The sequence below is a fragment of the Anolis carolinensis genome, chromosome 5, assembly GCF_035594765.1.
Source record: "Anolis carolinensis isolate JA03-04 chromosome 5, rAnoCar3.1.pri, whole genome shotgun sequence".
Lineage (NCBI taxonomy): Eukaryota > Metazoa > Chordata > Lepidosauria > Squamata > Dactyloidae > Anolis > Anolis carolinensis.
In genome coordinates, this window is record NC_085845.1 from 16051607 (window position 1) to 16065043 (window position 13437).

The following is a 13437-nucleotide window of genomic DNA, read 5'->3' on the forward strand; positions in this document are numbered from 1 at the left end:
CCATTACCACCCTCAGGCAACGGTTCAGGTGCGGAGCTGCTTCCTTGGTTTCAGATGGAAAGAAGTAATAGAGTTGGGCATCATCTGTGTACAGATGGTACCAAACTCCAAAACTCCAAATGATCTCTCTTTGCGGTTTCAGGTAGAAGTTAAACAACATTGGGGATAATGATGAGCCCTGTGGGACCCCATGATTTCCCCTGTAACACCTTTTGGAAACAACCCGAGAGGAAGAACTGAAACCACTGCAGAACAGTGCCTCCAAGGCAGGTGCTCCAGAAGGAAACCATGGTTGATGGTATCGAATGCCACTGAGAAGTCTAGGAGGACTGACCAACAGAATCACGCTTCCCCTTGTTCAGTTCCTCCCGAAGATCATCCACCAAGGTAGCCAAAGCTGTTTTTGTCCCATGACCCAGCCTGAAGCAGGATTGAAATGGAGCTAGAAAATCAGCATCCTCCATAAAGGTTCCCAACCTTTTGACTTCTAGGTGTTTTGGACTTCAGCTCCCACAACTCTTAACAGCTGGTATGATAGCTGGGGTTTCTGGGAGTTGAAGTCCCAAACACCTGGAAGACCAAGGGTTGGGAACCACTGAGAAGGGACCTGTTTTCCATTAAGGAAAAAAACTAGCTTCCAGAATGCTTGGGGGAGTTGTCATCATCACTGTCTCATCCTAGATATATCTATATTACATAGAAAAAAGAAATAAATGTTCAGGAAAGCAGTTACAAAGTTGTTGTATGTCTTTCGGGCTGTGTGGCCATGTTCCAGAAGCATTCTCTCCTGACGTTTCGCCCACATCTATGGCAGGCATCCTCAGAGGTTGTGAGGTATGGATAAACTAAGTCAGGAAAGGAAAGAATATATATCTGTGTAGAGTCCAAGGTGTGGCAAGAGTTCTTTGTCACTGGGAGCCAGCATTAATGTTTCAGTTAATCACCCTAATTGGCACTGGAAATGTTTTGTCCCTTGCCTGGGGGCATCCTTTGTTCAGTCAAGTCCTCATTGTGTTGGTTCCCATCTACTGTTTTGATTTTGGAGTTTTGTAATACTGGTAGCCAGATTTTGTTCATTTTCATGGTTTCTTCCTTTCTGTTGAAGTTGTCCACATGCTTGTGGATTTCAATGGCTTCTCTGTGTAGTCTGACATGATAGTTGTTAGAATGGTCCAGCATTTTTGTGTTCTCAAATAGTATTCTGTGTCCAGGCTGGTTCATCAAATGCTCTGCTATGGCTGATTTCTCTGGTTGAATTAGTCTGCAGTGCCTTTCATGTTCTTTGACTCTTGTTTGGGCGCTGCATTTGGTGGTCCCTATGTAGACTTGTCCACAGCTGCATGGTATCCGGTAGACTCCTGCAGAAGAGAGAGGATCCCTCTTGTCCTTCGCTGACCGTAGCATTTGTTGGATTTTCTTCGTGGGTCTGTAGATAGTTTGTAGGTTGTGCTTCTTCATCAGCTTCCCTATGCGGTCAGTAGTTCCCTTGATGTATGGTAAGAACACCTTTCCTCTGGGTGGATCTTTGTCTTGACTCTCATGGCTTGTTCTTGGCCTTGCAGCTCTTCTGATGTCTGTGGTGGAGTATCCATTGGCCTGTAGAGCCCAGTTTAGGTGGTTGAGTTCACCTTGGAGGAGGTGAGGTTCGCAGATTCTTTGTGCACGGTCTGTCAGGGCTTTGATTGTGCTCCTTTTTTGACTTGGGTGATGGTTGGAGTTTTTATGAAGGTATCTATCTGTATGTGTAGGTTTTCTGTAAACTGTGTGGCCCAATTGTTGATTGGGTTTGCGGATGACCAGAACATCTAGAAATGGCAGTTTTCCTTCCTTTTCTTTTTCCATGGTGAATTGGATGTTTGGGTGGATGCTGTTAAGATGGTCCAGGAACTTGCTGAGTTCTTCCTCTCCATGGCTCCAAATTGTGAAGGTGTCATCTACGTATCTGAACCAAACAGTTGGCTTTTTTGGTGCTGTTTCTAGGGCCTGTTTTTCAAAGTATTCCATATAGAAATTTGCTACTACTGGGCTGAGAGGGCTCCCCATGGCCACTCCATCCTTCTGCTCATAGAATCCAGTGTCCCACTGAAAGTAGCTAGTGGTGAGGCAATGGTGAAACAGGGCTGTGATGTCTTCTGGGAAGTTTTGTTTGATTAGTGTGAGGGTGTCAGCTACTGGGACTTTGGTAAAAAGGGACACCACATCAAAGCTGATCAGGATGTCCTTGGTGCTTAGATTGAGGTTGCTGATCTTTTCTATAAAGTGTGTAGAGTCTCCAACCATCACCCAAGTCAAAAAACTCCAACCATCACCCAAGTCAAAAAAGGAGCACAATCAAAGCCCTGACAGACCGTGCACAAAGAATCTGCGAACCTCACCTCCTCCAAGGTGAACTCAACCACCTAAACTGGGCTCTACAGGCCAATGGATACTCCACCACAGACATCAGAAGAGCTGCAAGGCCAAGAACAAGCCATGAGAGTCAAGACAAAGATCCACCCAGAGGAAAGGTGTTCTTACCATACATCAAGGGAACTACTGACCGCATAGGGAAGCTGATGAAGAAGCACAACCTACAAACTATCTACAGACCCACGAAGAAAATCCAACAAATGCTACGGTCAGCGAAGGACAAGAGGGATCCTCTCTCTTCTGCAGGAGTCTACCGGATACCATGCAGCTGTGGACAAGTCTACATAGGGACCACCAAACGCAGCGCCCAAACAAGAGTCAAAGAACATGAAAGGCACTGCAGACTAATTCAACCAGAGAAATCAGCCATAGCAGAGCATTTGATGAACCAGCCTGGACACAGAATACTATTTGTGCCGTCCGCCGGACAATAAAAAACTATAAAACTGAAACGTGCTGTCCTTTATCCGGGCGAACTGCAAATCCCTATAAGCTGTCCTATAGATATTGAACGACTGAGTCTGGATAACTTCAAAAAAGGATGTTTATTCATACAAGGTTGTAAACCTGGCACAGATCTTAAAGTTGCAGAAAATGAAACAAATTTCTATAGGTTTTAGGTACAGAATTATCCCTGGTTCCAGAAAGCAAAGGTGATTATAAAACCACTATACCCTAATCACGCTGCCTATATTAGAAGGAGAAACTCTTTCCTTCCCTATCTTTACAGCAAAGATTAGTTCTAGAAGCGACAGAATAACCCTGCTCCTCCAACTAGATTTCCTATTCCAGATCAATATAATTCAATACTTATCTAATTTGGATAGGCTTAGATTGGCCTGGTTTTGAGGATGATTTGTCCCAGTTAGCCTTGCACAGCTCCAGCACGTTGGAAGACTATAGCCAGAATGAAGCTCCAAAATGGAGACTAGACCCTGGTAAAAAGGGCGGTCCTAAGATGTTGCATTCTTTGACCAATCACTGCAAAGAAAACTGCAGCCAGCTCTTGCAGATTCCAAGCCATTTTTCCTAGGCTTTTGCAGCCAGAGGCTCAAACAAAATGTAAAGGAGGGAAAACAAACAAACGACCAATAGGTAAGGCAAACCATCGTCCTGGGGGACGGAACACTCCCCGCTAAATTCCCAGGATGTGGGAATTTACCAATCAAAAACATACAAACACCTTTGTATACACAACACAAACACTAGAACTTTAAACATCTCCAATAAGCAACACGAGGTCACTAATTGGTCTGTCCAAAATGGACACTTTGCCTCTGTTGCAAGTCTTTAATTGAACTTTCCTGACCTTACCGTCCGGGCAAGGAAAGGTCTTTAATACAATGCCCATGGGCCATGCATGGCGGGGCAAGTCTTTGTCCTTTAACAACACAACGTTGTTAACCTCAATGTTGTCCTGTGGGCTTTGCCAGATTCTTCTAGCTTGAAGCTGGCTTAAGTACTCAGCTTTCCACCTTTTCCAAAAGTGGTTGGCCAAGGACTGCACCTGTTTCCACAGGGCACGGTGAGTTCCGTCCGGAACTGGCAACATGACGTCCTTCCATCCTGGCACCTTTTGTGTCAAAATAAGTGCAGGAGTCAGTGGTTGTAAGTTCTCAGGGTCACTGGTAAGGGGAACCAGCGGCCGGTTGTTGATAATTGCGGTAACTTCCGCCATAAGTGTCACCAAAACATCATGCGTCAATGACCTATGACTCAAAAACATGGCATTAAGGATTTTGCGACTAATACCAATCATCCTCTCCCAAACACCACCCATGTGGGAGGCGTGAGGAACATTGAAAGTCCACATAATTTGTTCAGTATTCGTAAAGTTCTGAACCTTTGGGTCTCTCCCAAACCTAGACACACAATTGAGTTCTTTGGTCGCACCTACAAAATTGGTGCCACAGTCCGACCGAATTGACTTAATTGGCCCTCTGAGGGCTATGAACCTTTTTAATGCGTTTAAAAATGATGAAGTGTCCATCCCTTCTATGACTTCTATATGGACAGCTCGTATTACTAAACAAGTAAACAAAACTGCCCACCTCTTGTTATTTACAGCACCACCCCTGGTTTTCCTAGTGACAACCTCCCAAGGACCAAACACATCGATTCCCACATGGGAAAAGGGTGGGTCTGTCAAAGTCCTATCCTGAGGTAGTTCTGCCATCAACTGACTTTGACAGTTTCGCCTAAGGCGCCTGCATTTAACACATTTGAAAATACAACTGTTGACCAACCTTTTGGCATTAACTACCCACAGACCTTCATTTCTAAGGGCTGACTCAGTTAGAGTTCTACCCTGATGATGGATCCTTTCATGGTGATGCCGAACGAGCAGCAATGCAGTGTGACTATTAGGGGGTATGATGATGGGGTTTTTTATGCACGCCTTGAGTTTAGCTTTGGCTAACCTTCCTCCAACTCTCAAAATACCCTCCTTGTCTAGAAATGGGTTTAACTCATTTAGAAGACTTTGATTAGGGATGTTGAGCCCTTGCTCTAGCCTAGCTATTTCCTGCTTGAAAGCAGATCTCTGTACTGACTTGAATATGACGCTCTTAGCCTTTATCATATCCTGGACCTGTAAAGGCTCACTATCTTTGCAAGCTAAACGATGTATAAGCCTAGCAACTGCTCTAAGAAGACTGTGCCACTCCGAAAAACATTCAAAACGGTGTGGTTCCAGGCAAGATCTTTGGCCCATCTTGATTTCTGTGGTTGATTTGCAGGCTTTCACCTCTGCACTTCGTGAGACTTGAGCATTCATAATGTCCGAAAACCTTTGCTCATCTTTCGAGAGCGCTGTGGCTTCGTCTCTCTCAGAGACTTTGAAAATGGAGGAATACTCTGGAGTTATTGCTTGGCAGTAGACTGAGATGTGACTTAGGCAACTGCGCACAAGTGTAGGACGTCCACCTTTAAGCACCTGTGCTTGATTGGAGTCCAACGACGATGGTGGGTGCATCTTGTTTATGCACACTGGGCCTGTAACTGTCCAGCCTAGTGGTAGCAGCTGAGCAATGGGCGCCCCTGGAGGTCCCTTAACTTGGTCGTTCACATAGAACAAGTTCGGACAGTCCGCACCAAGCAGAAGGGCAATGTCCACATCTGGACGGAAAGCAGGTAAGGCGTTCTTCAGCCTTCGCAAGTGAGGATGGGCTTCCACGACTTCTCTGGTGACAATCTGCCTTTTGTTCCGGGGAATAGAGGAACACTCAATGAGGTCTGGTAACTCGAACAGTCTCTTCTGGTCACAAGAGGAGACAACAAAGCCGGATGCTATGCGACCCTGCAACTTCTTCTTCCCTACACAGGTGGACATGGTGTAGTCGACCGTCTGGGTTTTTATGTCAAACAGTTGGAAAAACTCTGGAGTCGCCAGGGAGGCGTCGCTTTGTGAATCCAAAGCCACGTAAAGTCTCTTTTTAAGCCAAGGTCTTCTGGCTGGATATACATCTGCTAGGCAGATGGGATGGCAGACTCTGAACTGGTGCACGTCAGAGCATAGTTCAGTGCAGGCGACCGATGGAGCATCCTCCTGCATCCGTGACGCGGCCTGCATGTTGGTGGCTTCAGTAGATGACCCTTCTTTGAAAGACGTGTCCCCTTTGGCGCGGGAGACAGCGTCAGAGTTGTGCATCGCGGTGCAATGCTTAAGGCTGTTACACCTTGCGCATTTGACGTCCTCTTTGCAGTTGGATGCAAAGTGAGGAGTTGCTCCACAGCACCTAAAACATATGCCCAGCTTCTGTACAATCTGTTGTCTTTCTTTATAAGGCTTCTTGCCAAATTCCCGGCAGTTGGCCAAACTGTGAGGCTTTTGGTGAATGGGGCAGAGCACCTCCTTCACCTCTGACTTGGATTCGTTGGCCCTGTGCTGAGTTTCAACAGCCTTAACACTAACCGGTCTTTTGGCCTCTCTGGATGGTTTTTTCTCCACTTTAGGTGCCTTCTCTGGCTGGGTCCCTTGGTATAAGGTGGGGAGGCCCGTCTGCGGATCATTCCTTTCTCTGGCCGCCCTGGTGATGAACTGGACCAAATGAGAAAATGGAGGGTATGCCTGGGAGTGGGCCTCCTTGTAGTTGAAGACCTCCTGTCCCCAGCGTTCTTGCAAAGTGAAGGGCAGCTTGGTCAAGATCTGCCTCTGGGACAGGTGCTGATCGAGGCACTTCAAACCGGGCAGTTCTGGATTCTCCTTGGCCGACTCTAATTCCGTAAGGAGATCGCTGAGGTCCCACAAGAGTTTGAAGTCTTTGAGTTTTAAAGCTGGGAACCTTTGGAGCTTGTCCATAAGAGATGCTTCAATCTCTGTGCTGGCCCCATACCTCTGCTGCAACCTGGCCCAGGCCTTTTCCAGGGCTTTGTCGGGATCGGCTACGTGGGCTGCGTAGATCTTCTTAACTTGTGAGGATGAGGCTGGGCCCAACCATGCAGCCAGAAGAGTCAGTTCTTCCTCTGGCAATAACTTTAAGTCTCTGATTGCTCTCTGGAAGGTGGCCTTCCAGAGAAGAAATTCCTCAGGCTTGTCCGAAAACTTTTCGACACCCTTGTCCTTAAGATCTCTTCTGGGGCTTCTGATGATGGAGACAAGCTGGGACTCTGGCGTCGAAGGGAACAATTGAGGAGTTTGCTGTTGTGGAGTGGACTCCCACCGTGCACCTTGCGTCAACCTTTGGCCTCTTGGAGGGATGACATCGACCACTGACGAATCGGTGGCTCCCTGTGCAGCTGTCTGTAGGGGCCAACTAGCACTTGGCCTTGAGGCCCTGATTGACTGACCTAGGGATTTAGCAGGAGGCACAGGTAGCTCGGGCAAGGGTGAGCTCCCCGCTATGACGCTCTGCTCTGCAGGAAACTCAAAAGTGACTTTGGGGCCCTGCTCTGGGTAAGGAGAGAAGTCTTCCTGTTCCTCATCCGAAAACTGGCTGTTTAAGCTATTAAGATGCACAAGCACCTTGGAAGAAGGGTCCTGCTTCGGCAACTGACTTACATTTTCTTCTGTGAGTGGCTCAATTAGGGCCTTGGCCAAAGTCTCAGCCCTTACCTTTTTGGCAGTAGCATCCATCCTTATTCTAAGCATTTCTATTTCACCTTGCCTTTGGGCCTGTTCCATTTGCATTTCGCTTTGTCTACGGGCCTGTTCTATTTGCATTTCGCTTTGTCTACGGGCCTGTTCTATTTGCAGTCGTTGCTCTTCTTCTTTAAAGGGAAGGGTGAGATCAGCTGCCTTAGCATCAGCCTCCGCCCCCGCTACCTTGCTCTTTAGCTTCAGACGTGCAGCCTCCTTAATGTGCAAGGCAGCTAGGGAAGAGATGGCACTCCCAGCAGCAGAAGACTTGCTAGAGTGGCTATGTTTAGATGATGCACACTCCCTTAGCTTAGATACCTGGCTAGAGCGGTTGGACTTAAGACTAAGTGCCACAGCAGGTGATTTTAAAAAATTGGTCTCATGGCTGCATAAGGAAGACTGATTTCCTTTTGGCTCAGACCTTAGATTAACAGATGGAGAACTAAATTCCAAAGCATCTAGAATTGCCCTCACCTTATTTTCTTTCTCATTAGTGTCAGCTAAGACACTCACTATTTCTAACTCTGAATCCTTGGCGTTAATGCGCTCGAGGACCTGGACTATCTTAGACACCAAACCCCTCCAAATACCGAAGGTCTCTTCAAGGTCTGTCTGTAATATGGATGGCACCCTTGTAATACCCAAGCTCTCAATTCTGTCCATTAATGTTACAATTCGCTCCCATGCCGAACCTAACCTCACATGGAGGAGCTCCTTTTCATCTATTAGATGGGCTAGCATCTTGGCTGAAGGGTGCTTTATCCTTTGGGGCCTTTCATTCCTACTTTCAGCCTCAGAAGGAGGTATACCATCTGTATCATCTTGAAATTGCATAGACATTATGTATTCTTAATAGCAAGTAAATTTACAACAAAAGCAAATACAACATACCAGCAAGTAAATTTACAATAAAAGCAAATGCAATATATAATACAATGCACAACACTTAACCATAGCAATATATATCACTAAGTAACTATACTTTACAAAGATTGTGACCTTTGGCGCCAGATTTTAGTGGGCAAGCTGCAAAATGCCAACTGACAGCAACTTGCCACTTGATACCTCCCTTGCCCGAGTGACGTAAACTGCCAAAATGGCGACTTCGCCAAATTTTCAAGCACCTCGTGCTCTGCGGCTCGAGGCCTGCCGCCGAAGGAGCACCGAGGCTGGCTTTGGAAAGGAGGAGAGAAAAGACGCCTCCTCCCCGCTGTGAAGGGAGGTCACCACCGCAGGACGATGAAGCAGGTCACCACCGCAGGACGATGAGGCAGGTCACCACCGCAGGACGATGAGGCAGGTCACCACCGCAGGACGATGAGGCAGGTCACCACCGCCAGGCGATGAGGCAGGTCACCACCGCAGGACGATGAGGCAGGTCGAAGCCGGCCGAGTGCTCCGGCCGAACTCGCAGCAGCGTTGCCAGGCCTGTCCAGGTTCTAGCCTGGTTCTGGTGGGCTTCACGCCTCAGAGCCAGCCAAAGAACTGTCGCTGGTGCTCCGCGGCTCGAGGTGTACCGCCGAGGGAGCCCTGGACGTTGCTGGGAACTGCACAGCCTGTGCAAACCCAGAAAGCCACTGGGCCACGTGCGCACACGCGAGCCAAATAGCAAGGAAATAGAGCCCCACTATTTGACTCCTTCAGGTCTGAGAGCGGGCTCCACTGCCTCAGACGCTGGTAGAGTCTTTAGGTATGCAGACTGAACTCAGGCGGAAAAGCCGCGGCCTAAACTAAACTTCCTAAACTATAAAAAACTATAAGCCGTGCAAGCTAGCTCAAGCGGAAAAACCGCTGATCTACCTCAAAACTGTGCCGTCCGCCGGACAATAAAAAACTATAAAACTGAAACGTGCTGTCCTTTATCCGGGCGAACTGCAAATCCCTATAAGCTGTCCTATAGATATTGAACGACTGAGTCTGGATAACTTCAAAAAAGGATGTTTATTCATACAAGGTTGTAAACCTGGCACAGATCTTAAAGTTGCAGAAAATGAAACAAATTTCTATAGGTTTTAGGTACAGAATTATCCCTGGTTCCAGAAAGCAAAGGTGATTATAAAACCACTATACCCTAATCACGCTGCCTATATTAGAAGGAGAAACTCTTTCCTTCCCTATCTTTACAGCAAAGATTAGTTCTAGAAGCGACAGAATAACCCTGCTCCTCCAACTAGATTTCCTATTCCAGATCAATATAATTCAATACTTATCTAATTTGGATAGGCTTAGATTGGCCTGGTTTTGAGGATGATTTGTCCCAGTTAGCCTTGCACAGCTCCAGCACGTTGGAAGACTATAGCCAGAATGAAGCTCCAAAATGGAGACTAGACCCTGGTAAAAAGGGCGGTCCTAAGATGTTGCATTCTTTGACCAATCACTGCAAAGAAAACTGCAGCCAGCTCTTGCAGATTCCAAGCCATTTTTCCTAGGCTTTTGCAGCCAGAGGCTCAAACAAAATGTAAAGGAGGGAAAACAAACAAACGACCAATAGGTAAGGCAAACCATCGTCCTGGGGGACGGAACACTATTTGAGAACACAAAAATGCTGGACCATTCTAACAACTATCATGTCAGACTACACAGAGAAGCCATTGAAATCCACAAGCATGTGGACAACTTCAACAGAAAGGAAGAAACCATGAAAATGAACAAAATCTGGCTACCAGTATTACAAAACTCCAAAATCAAAACAGTAGATGGGAACCAACACAATGAGGACTTGACTGAACAAAGGATGCCCCCAGGCAAGGGACAAAACATTTCCAGTGCCAATTAGGGTGATTAACTGAAACATTAATGCTGGCTCCCAGTGACAAAGAACTCTTGCCACACCTTGGACTCTACACAGATATATATTCTTTCCTTTCCTGACTTAGTTTATCCATACCTCACAACCTCTGAGGATGCCTGCCATAGATGTGGGCGAAACGTCAGGAGAGAATGCTTCTGGAACATGGCCACACAGCCCGAAAGACATACAACAACCCTGTGATTCTGGCCATGAAAGCCTTCGACAACACATTGAACATCTCTACGGGGAGAAATTGTTCCAAGACACACGGAGATTGGAAAAACTAAGGACCAGGAAAGCACATCTACTGTGCTCCCTGACCTTCCTTCTACGCTGCAGAGACACAGATACCATCCCACAATTTCTTGCAGCCAAAAGGACCTTCAAAACACCACAGGCTCATCGCATTTACAACCGCCTGGAACGCAACCTCTTGAGAGAGAGAATCCACACCATCCGTAAAGAACTCGCAAACACAGACAAAGAACTGCTGCACCTCCACATCAACATCAGCCAAAAGATGAATACCCAGGACTGGGATAAAATAGACAGCCTTACCTACAAGAAAATGGAGAAAGACATGGTTCTCCACACCAAGAGACAAAAACAAAAATTTGACAAATGCCGTAAGCAACAGCCAAAGCCAGAACTGGATAAATCACGGACCATCATCAACCTGACGGACAGACAACTCACTGAAGACCAAGTATCCATTCTAGAAAAAGGAGGAAATTTTGCAGTCACCACCACCAGGATCCCAGTAGAAAACATCATTGCCAATGTTGAATCAGCAATTTACCAGCTCCCTGAGGAAGAAGCAGAGGAGGTAAGAATGGAAACAGCAAGGATCCTGAGAAATGCAAAACTCCCCCCCAGCAACATAACGAGAAAAGAAAGACAGGCCATCAAAGATCTCAACTCAGATCCTGAAATCATCATTCTTCCAGCTGACAAGGGGAATGCCACAGTAATCATGGAAACAAAACAATACAAAGAAAAAATCAGACAACTTCTAGATCCCACAATTTACAAGAAACTGAAACAAGACCCCACTAACAAAATCACCAGAAAAACGAACACTCTAATCAAGAACTCCTCCATTAACTTTGACATACGCCAACAGCTGTGCAAATCAGAAGCCCTCCCACCCAGGCTTTACGGACTCCCCAAAATCCACAAGGACTCCATCCCACTCAGACCCATTGTAAGTGCCATTGGATCGTCGACTTACAGCCTGGCAAAATTTCTGGCTACACAGCTACAAACCCACATTGGGCTCACTGCACATTATATCAAGGACTCTACACACTTTATAGAAAAGATCAGCAACCTCAATCTAAGCACCAAGGACATCCTGATCAGCTTTGATGTGGTGTCCCTTTTTACCAAAGTCCCAGTAGCTGACACCCTCACACTAATCAAACAAAACTTCCCAGAAGACATCACAGCCCTGTTTCACCATTGCCTCACCACTAGCTACTTTCAGTGGGACACTGGATTCTATGAGCAGAAGGATGGAGTGGCCATGGGGAGCCCTCTCAGCCCAGTAGTAGCAAATTTCTATATGGAATACTTTGAAAAACAGGCCCTAGAAACAGCACCAAAAAAGCCAACTGTTTGGTTCAGATACGTAGATGACACCTTCACAATTTGGAGCCATGGAGAGGAAGAACTCAGCAAGTTCCTGGACCATCTTAACAGCATCCACCCAAACATCCAATTCACCATGGAAAAAGAAAAGGAAGGAAAACTGCCATTTCTAGATGTTCTGGTCATCCGCAAACCCAATCAACAATTGGGCCACACAGTTTACAGAAAACCTACACATACAGATAGATACCTTCATAAAAACTCCAACCATCACCCAAGTCAAAAAAGGAGCACAATCAAAGCCCTGACAGACCGTGCACAAAGAATCTGCGAACCTCACCTCCTCCAAGGTGAACTCAACCACCTAAACTGGGCTCTACAGGCCAATGGATACTCCACCACAGACATCAGAAGAGCTGCAAGGCCAAGAACAAGCCATGAGAGTCAAGACAAAGATCCACCCAGAGGAAAGGTGTTCTTACCATACATCAAGGGAACTACTGACCGCATAGGGAAGCTGATGAAGAAGCACAACCTACAAACTATCTACAGACCCACGAAGAAAATCCAACAAATGCTACGGTCAGCGAAGGACAAGAGGGATCCTCTCTCTTCTGCAGGAGTCTACCGGATACCATGCAGCTGTGGACAAGTCTACATAGGGACCACCAAACGCAGCGCCCAAACAAGAGTCAAAGAACATGAAAGGCACTGCAGACTAATTCAACCAGAGAAATCAGCCATAGCAGAGCATTTGATGAACCAGCCTGGACACAGAATACTATTTGAGAACACAAAAATGCTGGACCATTCTAACAACTATCATGTCAGACTACACAGAGAAGCCATTGAAATCCACAAGCATGTGGACAACTTCAACAGAAAGGAAGAAACCATGAAAATGAACAAAATCTGGCTACCAGTATTACAAAACTCCAAAATCAAAACAGTAGATGGGAACCAACACAATGAGGACTTGACTGAACAAAGGATGCCCCCAGGCAAGGGACAAAACATTTCCAGTGCCAATTAGGGTGATTAACTGAAACATTAATGCTGGCTCCCAGTGACAAAGAACTCTTGCCACACCTTGGACTCTACACAGATATATATTCTTTCCTTTCCTGACTTAGTTTATCCATACCTCACAACCTCTGAGGATGCCTGCCATAGATGTGGGCGAAACGTCAGGAGAGAATGCTTCTGGAACATGGCCACACAGCCCGAAAGACATACAACAACCCTGTGATTCTGGCCATGAAAGCCTTCGACAACACAGTTACAAAGTTGTGTGGAAATATGATTTGTGAGACCACGGAATGGTGGACTGGTGCAATTGTGCTGTTTAAGAGGGACGTGTTATCAGAGATACTCTACCCACTTTGCATCCATACTATGCTAACATGTCTGTAGCAATGCAGTGACTTGATATGATATAGCCCTGCTCAGCCATAGGAAAGCACCAGAGAACTTTTGTGCAAGTCATTCTCTCAGCTTTAGAGGAAAGCAATGGCAAAGCACCTCTGGATAAAACTTGTCAAGAAAACCCTCTGAGAGGGCTGACATAAAT

The 13437-nt window shown here is 46.4% G+C and overlaps 2 protein-coding genes across 2 annotated transcripts; one reads left to right on the forward strand and one right to left on the reverse strand.

Annotated features, from left to right (window-relative positions):
* Nucleotides 1-748: 748 nt before the first annotated feature.
* On the reverse strand, nt 749-11748 carry LOC134299270 (uncharacterized). Its single transcript, XM_062981583.1, has 2 exons — nt 11683-11748; nt 749-2247 (listed from the first exon to the last, which is right to left on the reverse strand). Exon 2 carries the CDS (start codon nt 2041-2043, stop codon nt 946-948), a length of 1098 nt encoding a protein of 365 aa, XP_062837653.1. The 5' UTR covers nt 2044-2247; nt 11683-11748; the 3' UTR covers nt 749-945.
* On the forward strand, nt 10214-12900 carry LOC134299269 (uncharacterized). Its single transcript, XM_062981581.1, has one exon. It carries the CDS (start codon nt 10390-10392, stop codon nt 12898-12900), a length of 2511 nt encoding a protein of 836 aa, XP_062837651.1. The 5' UTR covers nt 10214-10389.
* Nucleotides 12901-13437: the final 537 nt, after the last annotated feature.